Source organism: Myiozetetes cayanensis, unplaced genomic scaffold, assembly GCF_022539395.1.
Source record: "Myiozetetes cayanensis isolate MyiCay16 unplaced genomic scaffold, myiCay2020 scf2-11, whole genome shotgun sequence".
Taxonomy (NCBI): domain Eukaryota; kingdom Metazoa; phylum Chordata; class Aves; order Passeriformes; family Tyrannidae; genus Myiozetetes; species Myiozetetes cayanensis.
In genome coordinates, this window is record NW_026087411.1 from 59,293,703 (window position 1) to 59,308,037 (window position 14,335).

General features: G+C 35.7%; 1 protein-coding gene across 3 annotated transcripts in view; it reads right to left on the reverse strand.

Annotated features, from left to right (window-relative positions):
• LOC126640674 (ectonucleotide pyrophosphatase/phosphodiesterase family member 1-like) overlaps positions 1-14,335 on the reverse strand; it is a 53,951-nt gene that overhangs the window by 12,025 nt on the left and 27,591 nt on the right. For 2 of the 3 annotated variants that reach the window (XM_050316664.1, XM_050316666.1), the window contains exons 7-16: positions 13,040-13,119; positions 11,592-11,711; positions 10,306-10,415; positions 9,123-9,188; positions 8,784-8,856; positions 6,974-7,082; positions 5,676-5,807; positions 4,078-4,109; positions 2,548-2,675; positions 1,424-1,493 (exon numbers count right to left, since the gene is read on the reverse strand). In XM_050316664.1, coding sequence (XP_050172621.1) covers positions 1,424-1,493; positions 2,548-2,675; positions 4,078-4,109; positions 5,676-5,807; positions 6,974-7,082; positions 8,784-8,856; positions 9,123-9,188; positions 10,306-10,415; positions 11,592-11,711; positions 13,040-13,119 — 920 coding nt within the window. The remainder of the gene's footprint in view (positions 1-1,423; positions 1,494-2,547; positions 2,676-4,077; positions 4,110-5,675; positions 5,808-6,973; positions 7,083-8,783; positions 8,857-9,122; positions 9,189-10,305; positions 10,416-11,591; positions 11,712-13,039; positions 13,120-14,335) is intronic. The other variant, XM_050316667.1, reaches the window with a different exon arrangement.

The window sequence follows — 14,335 nt, forward strand, 5'->3', positions numbered from 1 at the left end:
GAAACCCATTACTAGATACACTATCAACAGGTTTTCCATTGTCAAATCAGGGAAGAAGAATAGGCCTGGAAGGGTAAACAGATACAAAATTAACATACGTTTTGGCTAACATGTTTTATGGCTGTTTGTTAAAAAGTTTGATGCCAACACCATATCATTTACAACACAGGAAAAAAAGGTTTTTAAGAGAAATCTCTGTGTTACATGGACTATGCAGGTCTTTTCATTAAACCTGTTTTCAACCATTTTCTCTCTATAGATGTGTTTACACATATTCACTGTAATAATTCCAAGTACCTCAACTGTTTGTGAATTCTATCCTGAAAACAGCTTTCTGAAATCAAGAGTATTGCCTTTCACTTTATTGATAGCAGAAATTAAAGCAGGGATAGGTTAAGTGACTTCCCCAAATTTGACTAAACTGATTAAGAATCTGATTTCACATTTGCCTATGATCTCTTCCCACTTCTCATTAAAGAGAAGAATTTCAGGACTTTCCTTATTTTATACATGACTGACATGCTTTCTCCTCAACAGACTACCTCAAAACAGTAATAAATAATCTATCATGACAGAGTAGAATTACAGAGTTGGACAGTAATTTAGTCAACTTTTTAAAAGCCAAAATCAAAAGTAGTTATGTTATTTCTGAAAGATGCTTGTCTGACCAGCTCTTAGGTAGTGTCATAAAAGTTCCACAGACTTCCAGGGCAAACTAAGGTACTCATTATTGGTTTGAAAGAAAGTTTTCTAATAACCAAATCAGCTCTTCTTTATTGCAGTTTAAGCCTATTACTTCCATTCTTAGGAAACCCAGAAGTCAGATGAAACTCAGGTTTACAGATCAGGAAACTGGCTGGCTAAGCAACAACTCCCTCGCAAGGGCCTGGGTGACAGAGCGGACAGCAAGGCAAATCTGAGCCAGCAGCACACCTTGGCAGCAGAGCATCCTGCACTGTACAAACAGAAGCTGAGCCAGCAGGTTGAGGGAAGGGATTATCCCTTTCTGCTCAGCATTTCTTTAGACTACATCAGGATACTGCACCTTCAACATAAGAATGACATCAACAAACAATCATCGTAAATTCAGGGGAGGACCCCCAAGGTGGCTAGGGGCTGAAGTCCTTGCCTTGCAAAGAGGAACAGGGCTTGTTCAGCACAGAGAAGAGACTGCTTCAGGCAGACCCAGCAGCAGTCCTCCAGTACATACAACAAGGCCTGTTGGGTTTTCGACCAATTCTTACAACAACTGAATCCCACCTATGGATGTTACCTAGCAACGTCAATCCTATAATTGCTTGATTTCTTTAATTACAGATGGAATAATGTCACAGATCTTCAAAAAATAATCCCAACACCCAGCAAACACAACACATGGAAATAGGAGCAAAAAAATAAGTGCTAACACAAATTTAAATCTCACCTGCATACTGGGGAAACGATTGTCTGAGCCATGGAATCCACCTGTGCAGCTTTTACTCTCAAATGGTTTTCTATTAAAAATACACAGTTTATGTAACTCACACTTTATAAATCATATTGGTCTAAAACACATTCAGTGATGACATGTTTACTTCTCTAAAGGTTTTTAGAGGATTGTCCATAGGGAATAAGAAATCTTTAAAGCTCTGGAAGACAATGCCTTTAAAATCAGAATGGTAGTTTTCTCTGAAAATTTTATCACTTGGGAATTCTCATGTGTCCTTCAGAATCATTTAAAGTCAAATACCACATGACATATGAACAAAGTATTTGAATATTTATTCTCAGGATAATAGATTTTCACAGTCATTTGGATAACAGAACTTTACACTACTTTATATAAGTGATTCTTAATAGTTTTTTTAAATAAAATCTCTAATGTAATTTAGACCATTCAGCTGGGCATCTTACAGTCTAATAAAAACAAACCTCCAACCTATGCTAGGTCTATATATATTATTTAAACACATACAGTTCTAGTAACCCAAACCTCATCTGCACAACTTGCACACACCTACAGTGCTATACAACATGACTTACTGAAGACATGGACTGAAAAATTCTTCCATGATGAAAGCCCTGAATCATCACAGAGGTGTTCAAAATTATTACAGCAGATACCACTACTCTGGGAGTTGTAAATTCTTTCATCAAAACACCTGATTAACAATTAACAATAGTGCAGTCAGTAAGTTCAATGACTGACAAGACTGATTCAACCAAGTAACTACTAATACACTTTGATTTCATTGACTCACTTTGGAAATTCCTAAAGCACAACAAGATGTGCTCAAGTATCTGACAACGAGGGCCTTAAGTTTCTAATCTGCCACTACCTCCATACTCAGCAGGGAGAATATCTATAGCTGCCAGTTTAGAATTAAGACTCCCCAGGCCAGCAAAACCTGGAGAGAAAAGCATGCACTGTTTCTTTGCAATGTCCCTCTGCTGTGAGAAACAGCAATATCACACTCCAATAGATATCATTGAACTCTCAGCATCTGGAAGAACAAAGCCACAAGAAAACAAGAAATTATTTGTTGTATAATGAAAACTGTAACTCACCGAGCAAGCTGCCATTGGGAGTCTAAATAGAAGTGCAGAGGTTCAATCCGGTCATTATAGGAATAATGGAAACGCTTGGGTAGCAGCTTTTTCATATAAGCTTTGAAAGGCTGATTTGGTTCTATGCACTGAAATGTTGACATTAAAACATAAAACATAAAACATAATTAAAACTCATTTCATCAAAATTTACTTATGTCATGCACAGTTCTCATACAGTATATCAATTGCAAAGGGTCTGCAATAACTTGCACTAAGAACAGTATGACCCCATAAGGTTTGGAGTCATACAGTCTGCAACATAAATATGAATGAATACTTAAATACTGACTGGGTTTGGATTCAACAGTTATTAGAAGAACATTTAATATTGGATTATGGACATAACTTACTATTTTTTTTCTTACAGCCTACAATCGTAGGGAACCAAACAGTAGTGTTTAGAATTAATAAAGAATTATATATAAGACAAACACCATGATACTTTCACAAGTAGTAGGAGACTACCCAGTGCCATAATTCTACTCCTCTGTACTAGGAAAGGTAATAAACATTCAAATGGTTTTTAGATTCACAGAATCACAGAAGGGTGATTCTGAACTGGAAGGGACCCACAAGGATCATCGAGTCCAACTCTTAGCCCTGCACAGGACAAGTCACTCAGGGACAAAAAGATTTTTCCATGAACTAAGATGCATTAATGACACAAAAAAAATAAAATAAAATAAAACCACACACAACACAAAACCAAAACAAAACCTCTGCTGCAACACTGGAATTTTTGAACAGTGAAGTCATCTATACAAACAGCATAGCTCTCAAAAACAGCAGGGACAGAGTACAAAACCAAATTCACTAAGCTGTAAATGACAAAAAATTCCATAGCCTATCTCAAAGCTGTTTATCAAAAAGGTGTGAGCAAGAAAATCTTATGTTTGTCTTAACAATAGAGCTGAACTTTACACTGACTTGGCCCTTAGGTAGTACGGTCCAGATACACAATTTCTCCAGTTTGAAGAGCAACATGATACAATTAGTGAAAAGAAACTAACACAAAGCCTTAGTTAATGCACAACCCAAGAGCAATGCACAACATTGGTCAATTTTGATCTTTCCACATGTGGAACTACTTCTGCTGTTGTCGTAATGGAAGGTCACACACAGAGAATCAATTAGGTTGGAAAAGACCTCTGAGATCATTGAGTCCAACCTATGACCGAACACCACCATGTCAACTAGACCATGGCACTAAGTGCCATGTCCTGTCTTTCCTTAAAGACCTCCAGGGACGGTGACTTCACCACCTCCCTGTGCAGTCCATCTCATGTCTATTCACCCTTTCTGTGAAGAAATTCTTCCAAATAACCAAATGAAGTTTCCCCTGGTGCAGCTTAAGATTATGAATCAATGACAGGACGAAAGGACAAAGTCCAGATGCTATGTAACTAGCCCAGAAAACAGCTGACACTATAAAATATCTGTAAGTGTCGGTAGAAATTAAGCTAGAACAACAGATAAGACAATACCTACCGTGAGGTTTCTGACAATGCCTTCATAATTAACTGGAAGAATCATATGTAAATATTAGTCACCTAAGTCAAAAAAAAAAAATAGATGTAAAATGAAAGCATTCCCATCACATAATATAACTGGCTTAATTTCAAAAAATTCCTGGGCATAAGAAACTATTTTTTCAGAATGAAATGAAAACCATATAGAACAAAATAATCACTAAACTGTCAAAGTATTGCTTTTATGAAATTTTAGTTCAGCCTCTCTTTGCTTACTTATTTACAGTTTCAAATGTTAAACTATATTAGTTAAACTTTAGTTAATACTATCCGTTACATGTTAAACTATATGTAAATGTTAAACTATATTAGCCATAGAATATTAGAAGAATCTAAGTTCGTACAAAAGAGGCAATTAAATGTTGTGTTAATCAAGATGGATTTTTCCTACATGCTAATAAACTTATAAAGAAAAAGAAACAAATGCAACTATCAGGACAGCAGTTTCATCTGGCAAGCATCCTTAGAAAGACAGCCAAGTGCAAGCTGGCTAAGATTCAGATGCTTACACTCAAGCCAAAAGAGACCATTCCATCATGTAGTTTGACATTTTGTATAACACAGGCCCAGTACATTTCACTCAGTTACCCTGTCCTGAGTCCGATACCCAATACTTGACTAAAGTACGTAAAGGATTACCCTGGTAAGAAAACCATTCATAATTCCTGCACAGATATATGCAGTGCTACAAAGACAGCTATGCTACTTCATTAAAACAGTGCACACGACCAAAGCAGGAGGTAAGCATTTGACTCCCACATTCTCTGACTAAACATTCAAAGCAGTTTAGAATAGCATCAAGCAGTTAAGTAAACAGGACTCAAAATCACTGGGTTTGAGGCCTGCAAGTTTTAAAGAGGACAGGGAATAATAATCTAGACAGAAAAAAAAGAAACACTCAAACAACGTAAAGGAAACTTGCATTTAAAATTCTTAAGTACCAAAAATTGCAGGCATTAAATGATCATCTAAAATGAGGTTGCTTAACTAGTCAAAGTTTAAAATTTGTAAGCATTCATTGATTTTCACTCACTTTTATTATCTCATTTATGTTTATTTTCAGTTTACTTAACTGCTGTCAGGTCATTAGGCCAATTTTTTATAACTATGAATCATATTATAATACTCAAAATAATATGTAAATTATGGTAACAATCTAATATTCCTTTACAACAGAAACATTGCAAGTTTATACACATACTAGCAAAGCAGGAAATGAGGTGAGATATGAGGAGGGGATTTTTGGACTGTCTTGAGCACTAATGATCTTATTCAAAGGAATGGCATTCACAAGGCAGGAGGTATTTGCAGTTGGTCACCTGAGGCAGCTCATAAAAGCAACCTGTAGGATTCAAATACACTTTCAGACTTGAAAAGTCAAATGGTCTTTAAAAACACAGGTGCACTACTCAGTATTTCTTCTTCATCGTTACCCAGATTGTCCCTAGCTGGCATTCACTCACATTTACTAATGGAATACATGGAGCTTAAGTTTGTATTTATAAAGTACAAAAAACATATAACCAAATAACAAAAGTTAGTTTAGCAACTACATACAAGAGAAATACTCATCTGGAACATTATTAGGTCTTAGGCGAGCTGCAGGACCAGGTACAACTATGAAATCTTGAACATTGTCTAGATAGCTGCTCAGATATGCTGTTTTTCTGCAACTCCCTGCTTCCATACCTGTAAAAGGAAATAAATTTTATTTCAAAATGGGAATATCAATGAAGAGTAGCCTTGCTATGGAGATAGGTAGAAGTCTACAACTTCTACAACTTCAGTTGTAGAAGTCAGAAATGTAATTTCTCTGGTCTCTTTATCAGCAATCCCAAGACATCTGATCCAAGATGTGTATAGAAGAAAAAAAAACTACACAAAGAAAAACACAATCAATTATTTCCTCATCTGAGAAAGACTCACCAATTGAATAAATAGACAATTTTTCCTTCTCTGAAGGGAAAAGAGATCTTACAAGCCTAAGAACAGTAGCAAGAGTCAGACCAAATATTAATTTAGCTGAGTATCCAACCTAATAGTGTTCAGTAACAAGTCTAGAGAAATACCCAATAAGCACAGCATTATGCACTGGTCTTTTCCCAGTGTCTTTTATAAGTTTTCAGAAGCCAAACAGACTTCAAGTTGCATACTGCATTTGAACTCTTATTTTTAACAGTTTTTGACAGGTTTACCTTCCATTAATTTCATAAACATTTTTTAAACCTGTATAGATACTTGGCTTGGATCATTCCCTGTGGCAATGAGTTTTGCAAGTCAGTTTTGTGCTGCATGAAAGTGTGCCTATATTTTGTTTGTCAGGAAAAGCAGAAGAAAAAAAATTGGTAAAATACATAGCTTGTAGAAAGAATTCCAGATATACATAAAAGCTATTGCAGAAATAAATCAAAGTTTTGTATATACAGCCTTCTAATAAGGGATGAAGGAACTGATAACTGAAAGGAAGATATGGCTTATATTTTTGGTTCTTCAGCAATTTGCAAACTGTTGCTGTGCAGTGTAGTTAAAAGAATAAAATGAAATCTACTTTTTACAGTTCACTTTTTTAATTCTATTTGTTTTATCGTCTAGTAATAGTGACAAAAAGAATTAGAAATAAAATATGAAAACTATTTAATCCCCCCTATATTCTCCACTTCTTCACCCCTCATAGAAGAGTCTAATTTTTACTTACACTGGTTATCTCTTATACCATCTTAATAATATAAAACATATTTTATAGGTATTAGTGGCTTTGTTAATCTTGTCAGAAACATACAAGTATAAACTCAGGACATTACTTTATAAAAACAGTTCTTCAAAAGTTCTGATATATTTCATAAAATCAAATTTACCATGATCTGATACAAAAATAATATTCAAGCATTTATGCAAGTTCATTTGCTTTAGACCATCCATCAGCATCCCTAATATGTTGTCCACTCTCTGTAATGCTGTAATGACCTGCAGAACAAAAATAGGAATGTAAAGTAAGTGTTAAAAATACAGTTAAAAGTGTTAAATACAGCTAAATAAAAATGAGAGCCTGCAGACTGCCTATCACCTACCTGCACTGTTCAGAGTTGCCTCCATCTACAGAAGACTGGCTATATCTACCTATACAGCTCTGAATCCAATTTTTTCATGAACCCCACACTGTACTATGACACAGTTACACATTTTTATGTGTCATTTCAGTTGCAGATGCTTAAAAAGAAAAACAGGGAAAAAACCAAAAACAAACAACCAAAAAACCAAACAAAAACAAACAAACAAAAAAACCCAAGCAGTGACAATAGTTTTAAAGTATGAAATGGAGGATGTTTGTTGCATTACAAGGGGCACAACCAAGGACAACAGGGAATGCCTAAGGGTGCAGATACTGATGTACAGAATAGAACAGAGGAAACCAAGCCTGAAGCACTATTCCTCAAAATGCCTGTTGGGAGAGACCTTGGAGCAAACTGTCCTTGAAACTGTGCTCCCAGACTAACATCTTTTCAAACCAGTTTAAAGAAACTGAAAAAGCCAAAGAATGAGCTATCAGTGTAGCACTGTTTGTGACCAGGTGTCTGGTGTCCAAGCTCACTTGCAAAGGCACAGAACAGGAGCTACTTTTGAATACTTGCTAAGTACAAAAAAAATTATTTTAAAATGAGGTAATTCTATTACCTCATTGAACTACTCGTATAAACTGTCTTGCTTTGTGCGAACAAAGGTGAGATGCTACTGTAGAGACTATATACAAACCCTCAGGGTCTTTCTCTCCAGAGTATTCCTGACATACAGAAGTTTAAATCCCTTATTAACCAAAGAAAAAGTTAGCCAATTAAAACACGTTCCCTATACTCCAATTCCAATTATGTCTGCTACTTTCTTACATGAAGAGTAACCACTCACAGCTCAAGAGAAACTGGCAATATCTTCTTACTCTTCCCACCACTGAAGTTAAATAACTAGTTATGATGCCCAAACTTCCTGAACATTCAAGATGAGAGAATTTTACAAAGTTCCTGAATTTCCAAAGTTTTTTGATTTGTGTTTTTCACTTTGGTTTGTGAAAAAGTAAAGCTATTTAATACTTTTGAAAACAGCAGCAGTCCCAAAGACTTCTTATTTATACAACAAATCATGAACAGTGCTGGGGTGAATGTTCCTTTTATCTGCCTCTTTCAGAAAAGGCATTAAATATAACTGCAGGGAGATAAGACCAATATTCATCTAAACCTTAGCACAGAGACTGGGGGAAATGAATGACAATTACAACATAAATACTGAACCACCAAAACACAGACATTGCTATGAAAACCTCAGTTCTTGCTAAGTTGAAAATTTACAAATTTTATGTCCCCATTCCTCCCTCCCACCAAAAATCAACAAAAACCATTAGTAGGAGCAGATAAAACAACATACAAGACATACCCAAACATGCTTTGGTAATTTAAAAGTTATCAAAATAAAGAAAATAAACAGCCTGTTTAGTAAGTCTAATTTTATTATATACTTTATATCAGTGTTAATTATGGATGTCTATTCACTATTTTTTTTCCTAATAAGCATACTTCATACAATCTTGGTTAATCTAACCTGAAGTATGGAAATTATAGAGTCAGAGAAATGCTTCAAATTAAAAAAAAAAAATTAAGAAACTACAAAACTACTTACTCCGCTGCTTACTGGTCCAAACTTATGGCCCGAGGAATCTGGTTCTTCTAAATACAGAGTGTAAAAGTGTGGTCTATATCAAACAGTACCAAAAATGTAATATTTTACATACATGTTGGGACAGTTTGAAGAGATTATATTTCAACAACGGAGATAAAATATTGGAAAGAACGCTGTCATTCAGAGGAAAAACATATTAAAGTGAAACAGAGAAATGCAACTTCATATAAAAAGCTTTCGGTCAAAGAATCAGGCATTAAATAACATTTTAACATTATCAGAATAATGGATAAGATATTCCACTCTAAGAGGAACTTACATTTGCATTTGTATACCTACCTTTCATCTTCAGGTAACTGCAGCCAGTGAAGAACAGTTATCACTCTTTCTTCAAAGGGGATTGAGCTGTATCAGAATAATACAGTATCAACCAACCATGTATTTCCAAGAGCTAAAAACTTTCAGCCATACGTAACAAAGAGTCAGTGTATTTTAGCAGGAAATAAAAAAATTAATTCATTAAGTGCTACTTTGCAGGATGCAAATTTATCTATGCTAATTGCCTGTGACTCTACAGGAGTTTATGGTCTGATCTAAAGCTCCATTGAGTATAATCCCCATTGACTGCAATACAATTAGAGTAAAGCTCTCAGTACTGCTCGTGTTTATTATACAAAATCAGCTTCAAGGGGCAAAGTCATATGTAGGTTTCCATTCCTGTATTATGTTAATGAAAAAGCTTTGGTTTAAAGGTGGGGTTGGGGATTTTTTTATGTTTAAAGAGGTTGAAGACAAGTTCTCATATTATGTCACAAAGTAGATCTATATCAATTACTAAAGTAGACCTTTAACAATGTGAGGCATCCATAAAACTAGTATTCAGCTACTTAACACAAATTCAAGTAACAACGTACCAGTTCCTAGGGAAAAAATGTGGGTAGTAAGACAAGAACCAAAATTTCCATCCTATATGAAGGGTGTACGAAGAGAAAGTGATCATAGGAAGATAGAAATAAAAAGTCTGATTTCTTGGGCAAGATTTGAGATTATTAAATAAATGGTGATAAACCTTTTCATTAAGCAGAAAATGTTCAATTGCAGTGAAGAGCAATCACTGACTAAAATAAGACTGCCTTAATGTGCAATATTTTCAAAATTTGCAATTAAAATAATTTTAAATTGGAATAGTTTATCACAGTCAACAGTAAAACTTCAGTGTTCATGGATAGTGTCACATCAAGACCTGATCCATTCACTGTATGAACAACTTTGATTGAAATACTCTACACATCCACAAAAGGGTTTTATTAATACCTTTAAAACATCTGCTGAGGAATGAAAAGATTATTAGACAAAGACTCTACATTATACTGAAACAAAGTTAATTGGATTCTAATTTTTTCTTTCCATGTTGCATACAACTACATAGAAAACAGGAAAAAAAACTTATGCTTTCTCTGGCATCTGTCCCATTATAAAAGTTAAAAGCAAATATTCATCCAAGACACAGGTATTTACATACCTATTGTATATTTTATACAGGCTTGGAAATGTTCCATTGACTGCTACGTCTGACCCAGGCCAAAAGAAGGTACCCGCCTTCAGACCCTGGTACATAGCCGTCAGCCAAATCTGCAGGAGAACATTCGCTGTCATTAGGGCAGGTCACTGAATTAGCTGAGTAGCTGACAGACCCACTGCCGCCCTCACCAACTCTGCACCCTTCAGCAAGACCTAAACCTAAAACTTTAAGTGGAACACTCCAGTCGATCTTGCAGGTCACTGCTATCTGCAGCCCAGATATACCTTGTAGCCTGATTCCTTTTGGCAGACACTCACATCCCTTCTGCTGCTACATCAGGGGAAGCCACGACAGGAGTAGGAACCACTAGTAGAAATGCAACAGTGTAGACCCATGGCTGAACACTAGGGAGGTGAAATGTCTCAAGAACAGTGACACAAGAAGGGGTGTGAATATTCCAAGGACCTACATCCCACATGCTCTTGACATATGGAAGCAACACTTTGGTCAGTTCTTCTAGTTTTACTGCTGATCTCACGATTTGCAGATTTATGCCTTGCGCATATTTTCTGCTTGACTCATATCACTCTCTTCTCAGTAGCCTGCAAAGTCTACATCAGTGTGTTCTTTCCATAAGAATCCAAAAAAAAAAAAAACCAACAAAAAAACAAACCCACACACACACAAAAAACCCAAAACAAAAACAAAGGAAAAACCAAACAAAAAAACCCACACAAACAACCTAGTCTTCCCTGTATTAATAAATAGCTCCATCTGGTCCCTTGCTATTCTTCAGGCTAGCACTCACCCAAACTTTTCCATGTCACTTCATTTTGAAGGGAGTCTCAGCAGTTTTGCATAAGTGTATGACTGAACCGAGAATTTCTTTTAGAACTACATCTTTAGACTTAGTAGTAATATATTCAGAGCATAAACCTTTATTAATGCTTCTTATTACTAAAACTAACTGGTCTGTCAATTTCCTCAGAGAAGTTAAGTGCAAGCCCACTCATATTAAAAACAGGACAAGATCTGGTATCTCTATTAGTTATTTTAAGCCATCATTCTCCTTGGGGAAAAGTCCTTTTAAGTTCAACAAAATCTGTTACATTTTGTTTCATTTGTTATTTTGTAGCTCTCCTATGGCAATTTGTAATTATGCTGAGTAACACTTCTTGGCTGACTTAAAAGTACCCTCTGTACTCTTTCAACATCACTATGCATTCAAGTGATATTAAGTGACATAACAGGCTGATGTACATTCTCAGGAGAGTATGAATACTTACAGGCTGCCCTTGGTACCACTGTGGATTAAACTTCTCCTCACTTTTAAGGGTGAATGATGCATTTCTTTTGGGGTCATACATCTTGTTATCAATTATACCATGAGATTCAGGATACAGCCCCTGTAATTGAGAGTATACCTTATTGCAATGTTATAAAGAAAAAGAACCTTCTGGATGCACAAACATCTCCTAGACAAGTATATCCATGGAATACTCTGTATGTGACTTCTACTCCACTAGTACCTCAAGACCCAAATTTTACAGCATTGTGTGCCACAGCTTGCAAGCTCTACCTTCCAATTCTTAATTGCTTCTGAGTGAGATGAAAAGAAAAAAAAGGCCAACAATTTCTTCCGGGAACAAACTGAAAGACACCTCATGAGTTCACATATTTGTTGTATCTTTAGTACCAAAGACAAAGCAATTGCCTATGCTGGATCTCCATCACATGAGCAAAAGCTCTAGCTGGGATACCCATTACATGAGCAGGGAAGGAAGTGCTCAGGGGCACCAGTTCTTGGGTAGTTTTAGGAGTCCTTGTGCTCTGCCTTTAAGCAGACTAGCTCCTTTTTACATTTATAAAGGATAAAACACCACCACCATTAGGACCCTGCTACTTTTCACAAGAATGAGGAGTTGAGACAAAGCTCTGTACAGTACACCTCAGACGGCTGCAGAGCATGCTTAATGCCTCTTAGTTGCATATTCAGTCATGGAGATTTTCGAGGACTGCACAATTAAGCATCTCATTCCTGAACCTGTACTCCTCACTTAGCAAACATCCTGACAAACTAGAGAGATAGGACAGGAAGTGCAGATCCTAGTATTTGATTGAATTTTAGTTCTGGTATGATGAAATTAAAAAGGATCTCCTTGATTCCAACCCTGTGTTTGGTGTTAAAAACCTCCATTTTTTTTTCTTTCCATATGCAGGAGGTGACAAATTTGCAAAATCAGCTCTGTGATATTTCTATGCAGTCTTGGGTACAGTCCATCGCAGAGTCAACATCAGTATGATGCTCGAATCTCTCATTTCATACTCTACTTTGCATCATGCCAAACTACCTTAAAGAAGTGGAATAAGGCTGGCAATATAAAGGAGTCAGGTTGTTCCTACTCCAAGAGAGTGAGCGGCAATTTAGTGGAAATATTTACACAAATGAGGAGTTATAAAGTCATGTGATGTTCCACTGTATGGGAATTCTCACAGTTACCCTTAGAAGGATTGGATTTCCTTACATTAGATCTGGCCACTTAGCTGTAGTGTTGTATAATGACTTAATCTAAATTATATAAAGAATATAATAGAATATAATAGATACATTTTCCTATTCTGAAGGGAAATACTATTATTTTAATAATCCATCAAAAATATACTACTCCCTTGGAGACAACTTGATAGTGAACCATCTCTTCACCATGGAAACATAATATACAGGAATTCTTACTGTGACAATGGAGTAATGGTTGGGAAAGGTTTTGGAAGGGTACACTGGTCTCATACTGGAAGTGTATGTTCCACATTTCTCTAGAGGGAGGAAGAACGAAAATCAGCAAAATTACAGAAATAAAAATCTTGCAAGTTTCTCTCATGAATACATAGTCCTATTAAAAACAAACAAAAAAAACCTATATTTACAGAAAGTTTTCATTCTTTGTTCATTTACAAGCTGACTAAATAGCTATTAACACGAATTTTATATATTCCTAATCACTGACTGCAATGGTCACATGAGAAAAACCTACAGTCTTTGTGAAAAGCATGCATAGATAAGACTGAATAATCAAAGAAATCACACCCTTCAAAGTTGCCCTGGTATGCAGTAAGTGCAGTCTGCAGCTTGAGACCAACTAGCTACTTTAACCTTGAATGCTCCCAGAGATTAAGTGGCCACTGGCACAGTGGTGCCCTAGGTCTCTCAGCCACCTGTCAAATCACTACTTATTTGGTAGTTTCATTTTTTTTGTGGAGCTTTTAAAATACAAAAATAAGCTCTTATTCTAGAATGAAATTCAAAGCTTTCTTTATCTTGATATAAAAACATATGGTTTAAAAGAGATTAGTGTACTGTATTTGCTAGTATGAAGAGTCATTAGCCAGGTCAAAACAACAGAGAAAACCTTATTTAAAGGGCATAAATTTCCACGGGCAAATGTATGGGCCTAAGTTTTCAGAAAGAAAAGAAAAAGAAAAAGCCTTCATTAACAACTTTGAAAATGCCATGTGATAACCCAAATTGCTTCAACAGAACCAAAAGTAATGAGCCTATAGAAAGAACACCACTGGACCATCATCTTCACTATGACAATGGGTAATTACATACAATATAAATAAAATAGAAATGAAAGGCTTAACAACAAAATGTGTTGCACCAAGGCACTTTGAACTCATTGAATTGGGGCTTTGATTACATTTCAGTTGAAATAATCAATTTGAGCTAATCCACATAAAAAGAAGACAAACCATAAAAATAAATCTTCTCAAGTCACACAGACATCCCCTCTCACATTTAGTTCTGTAGTAACAAATCATCACTTGTATCATTTTAATACTGCAACATACTTAACATATTTCAACTGTTTCTAAGTCTGTTCTTGAGGTTGTTTTCTAAAATTGTAGGTTTTTGGTGGGGGTACGTGGAAAGGTTGATTTTTTGCTTTGTCTTTTTCAAAAGTAAGAGAAAAACACACTTAAAAAAATTTTGCTAAAAATCCTAGGGGGTTTTTGCTGGGATTTTCTGTAA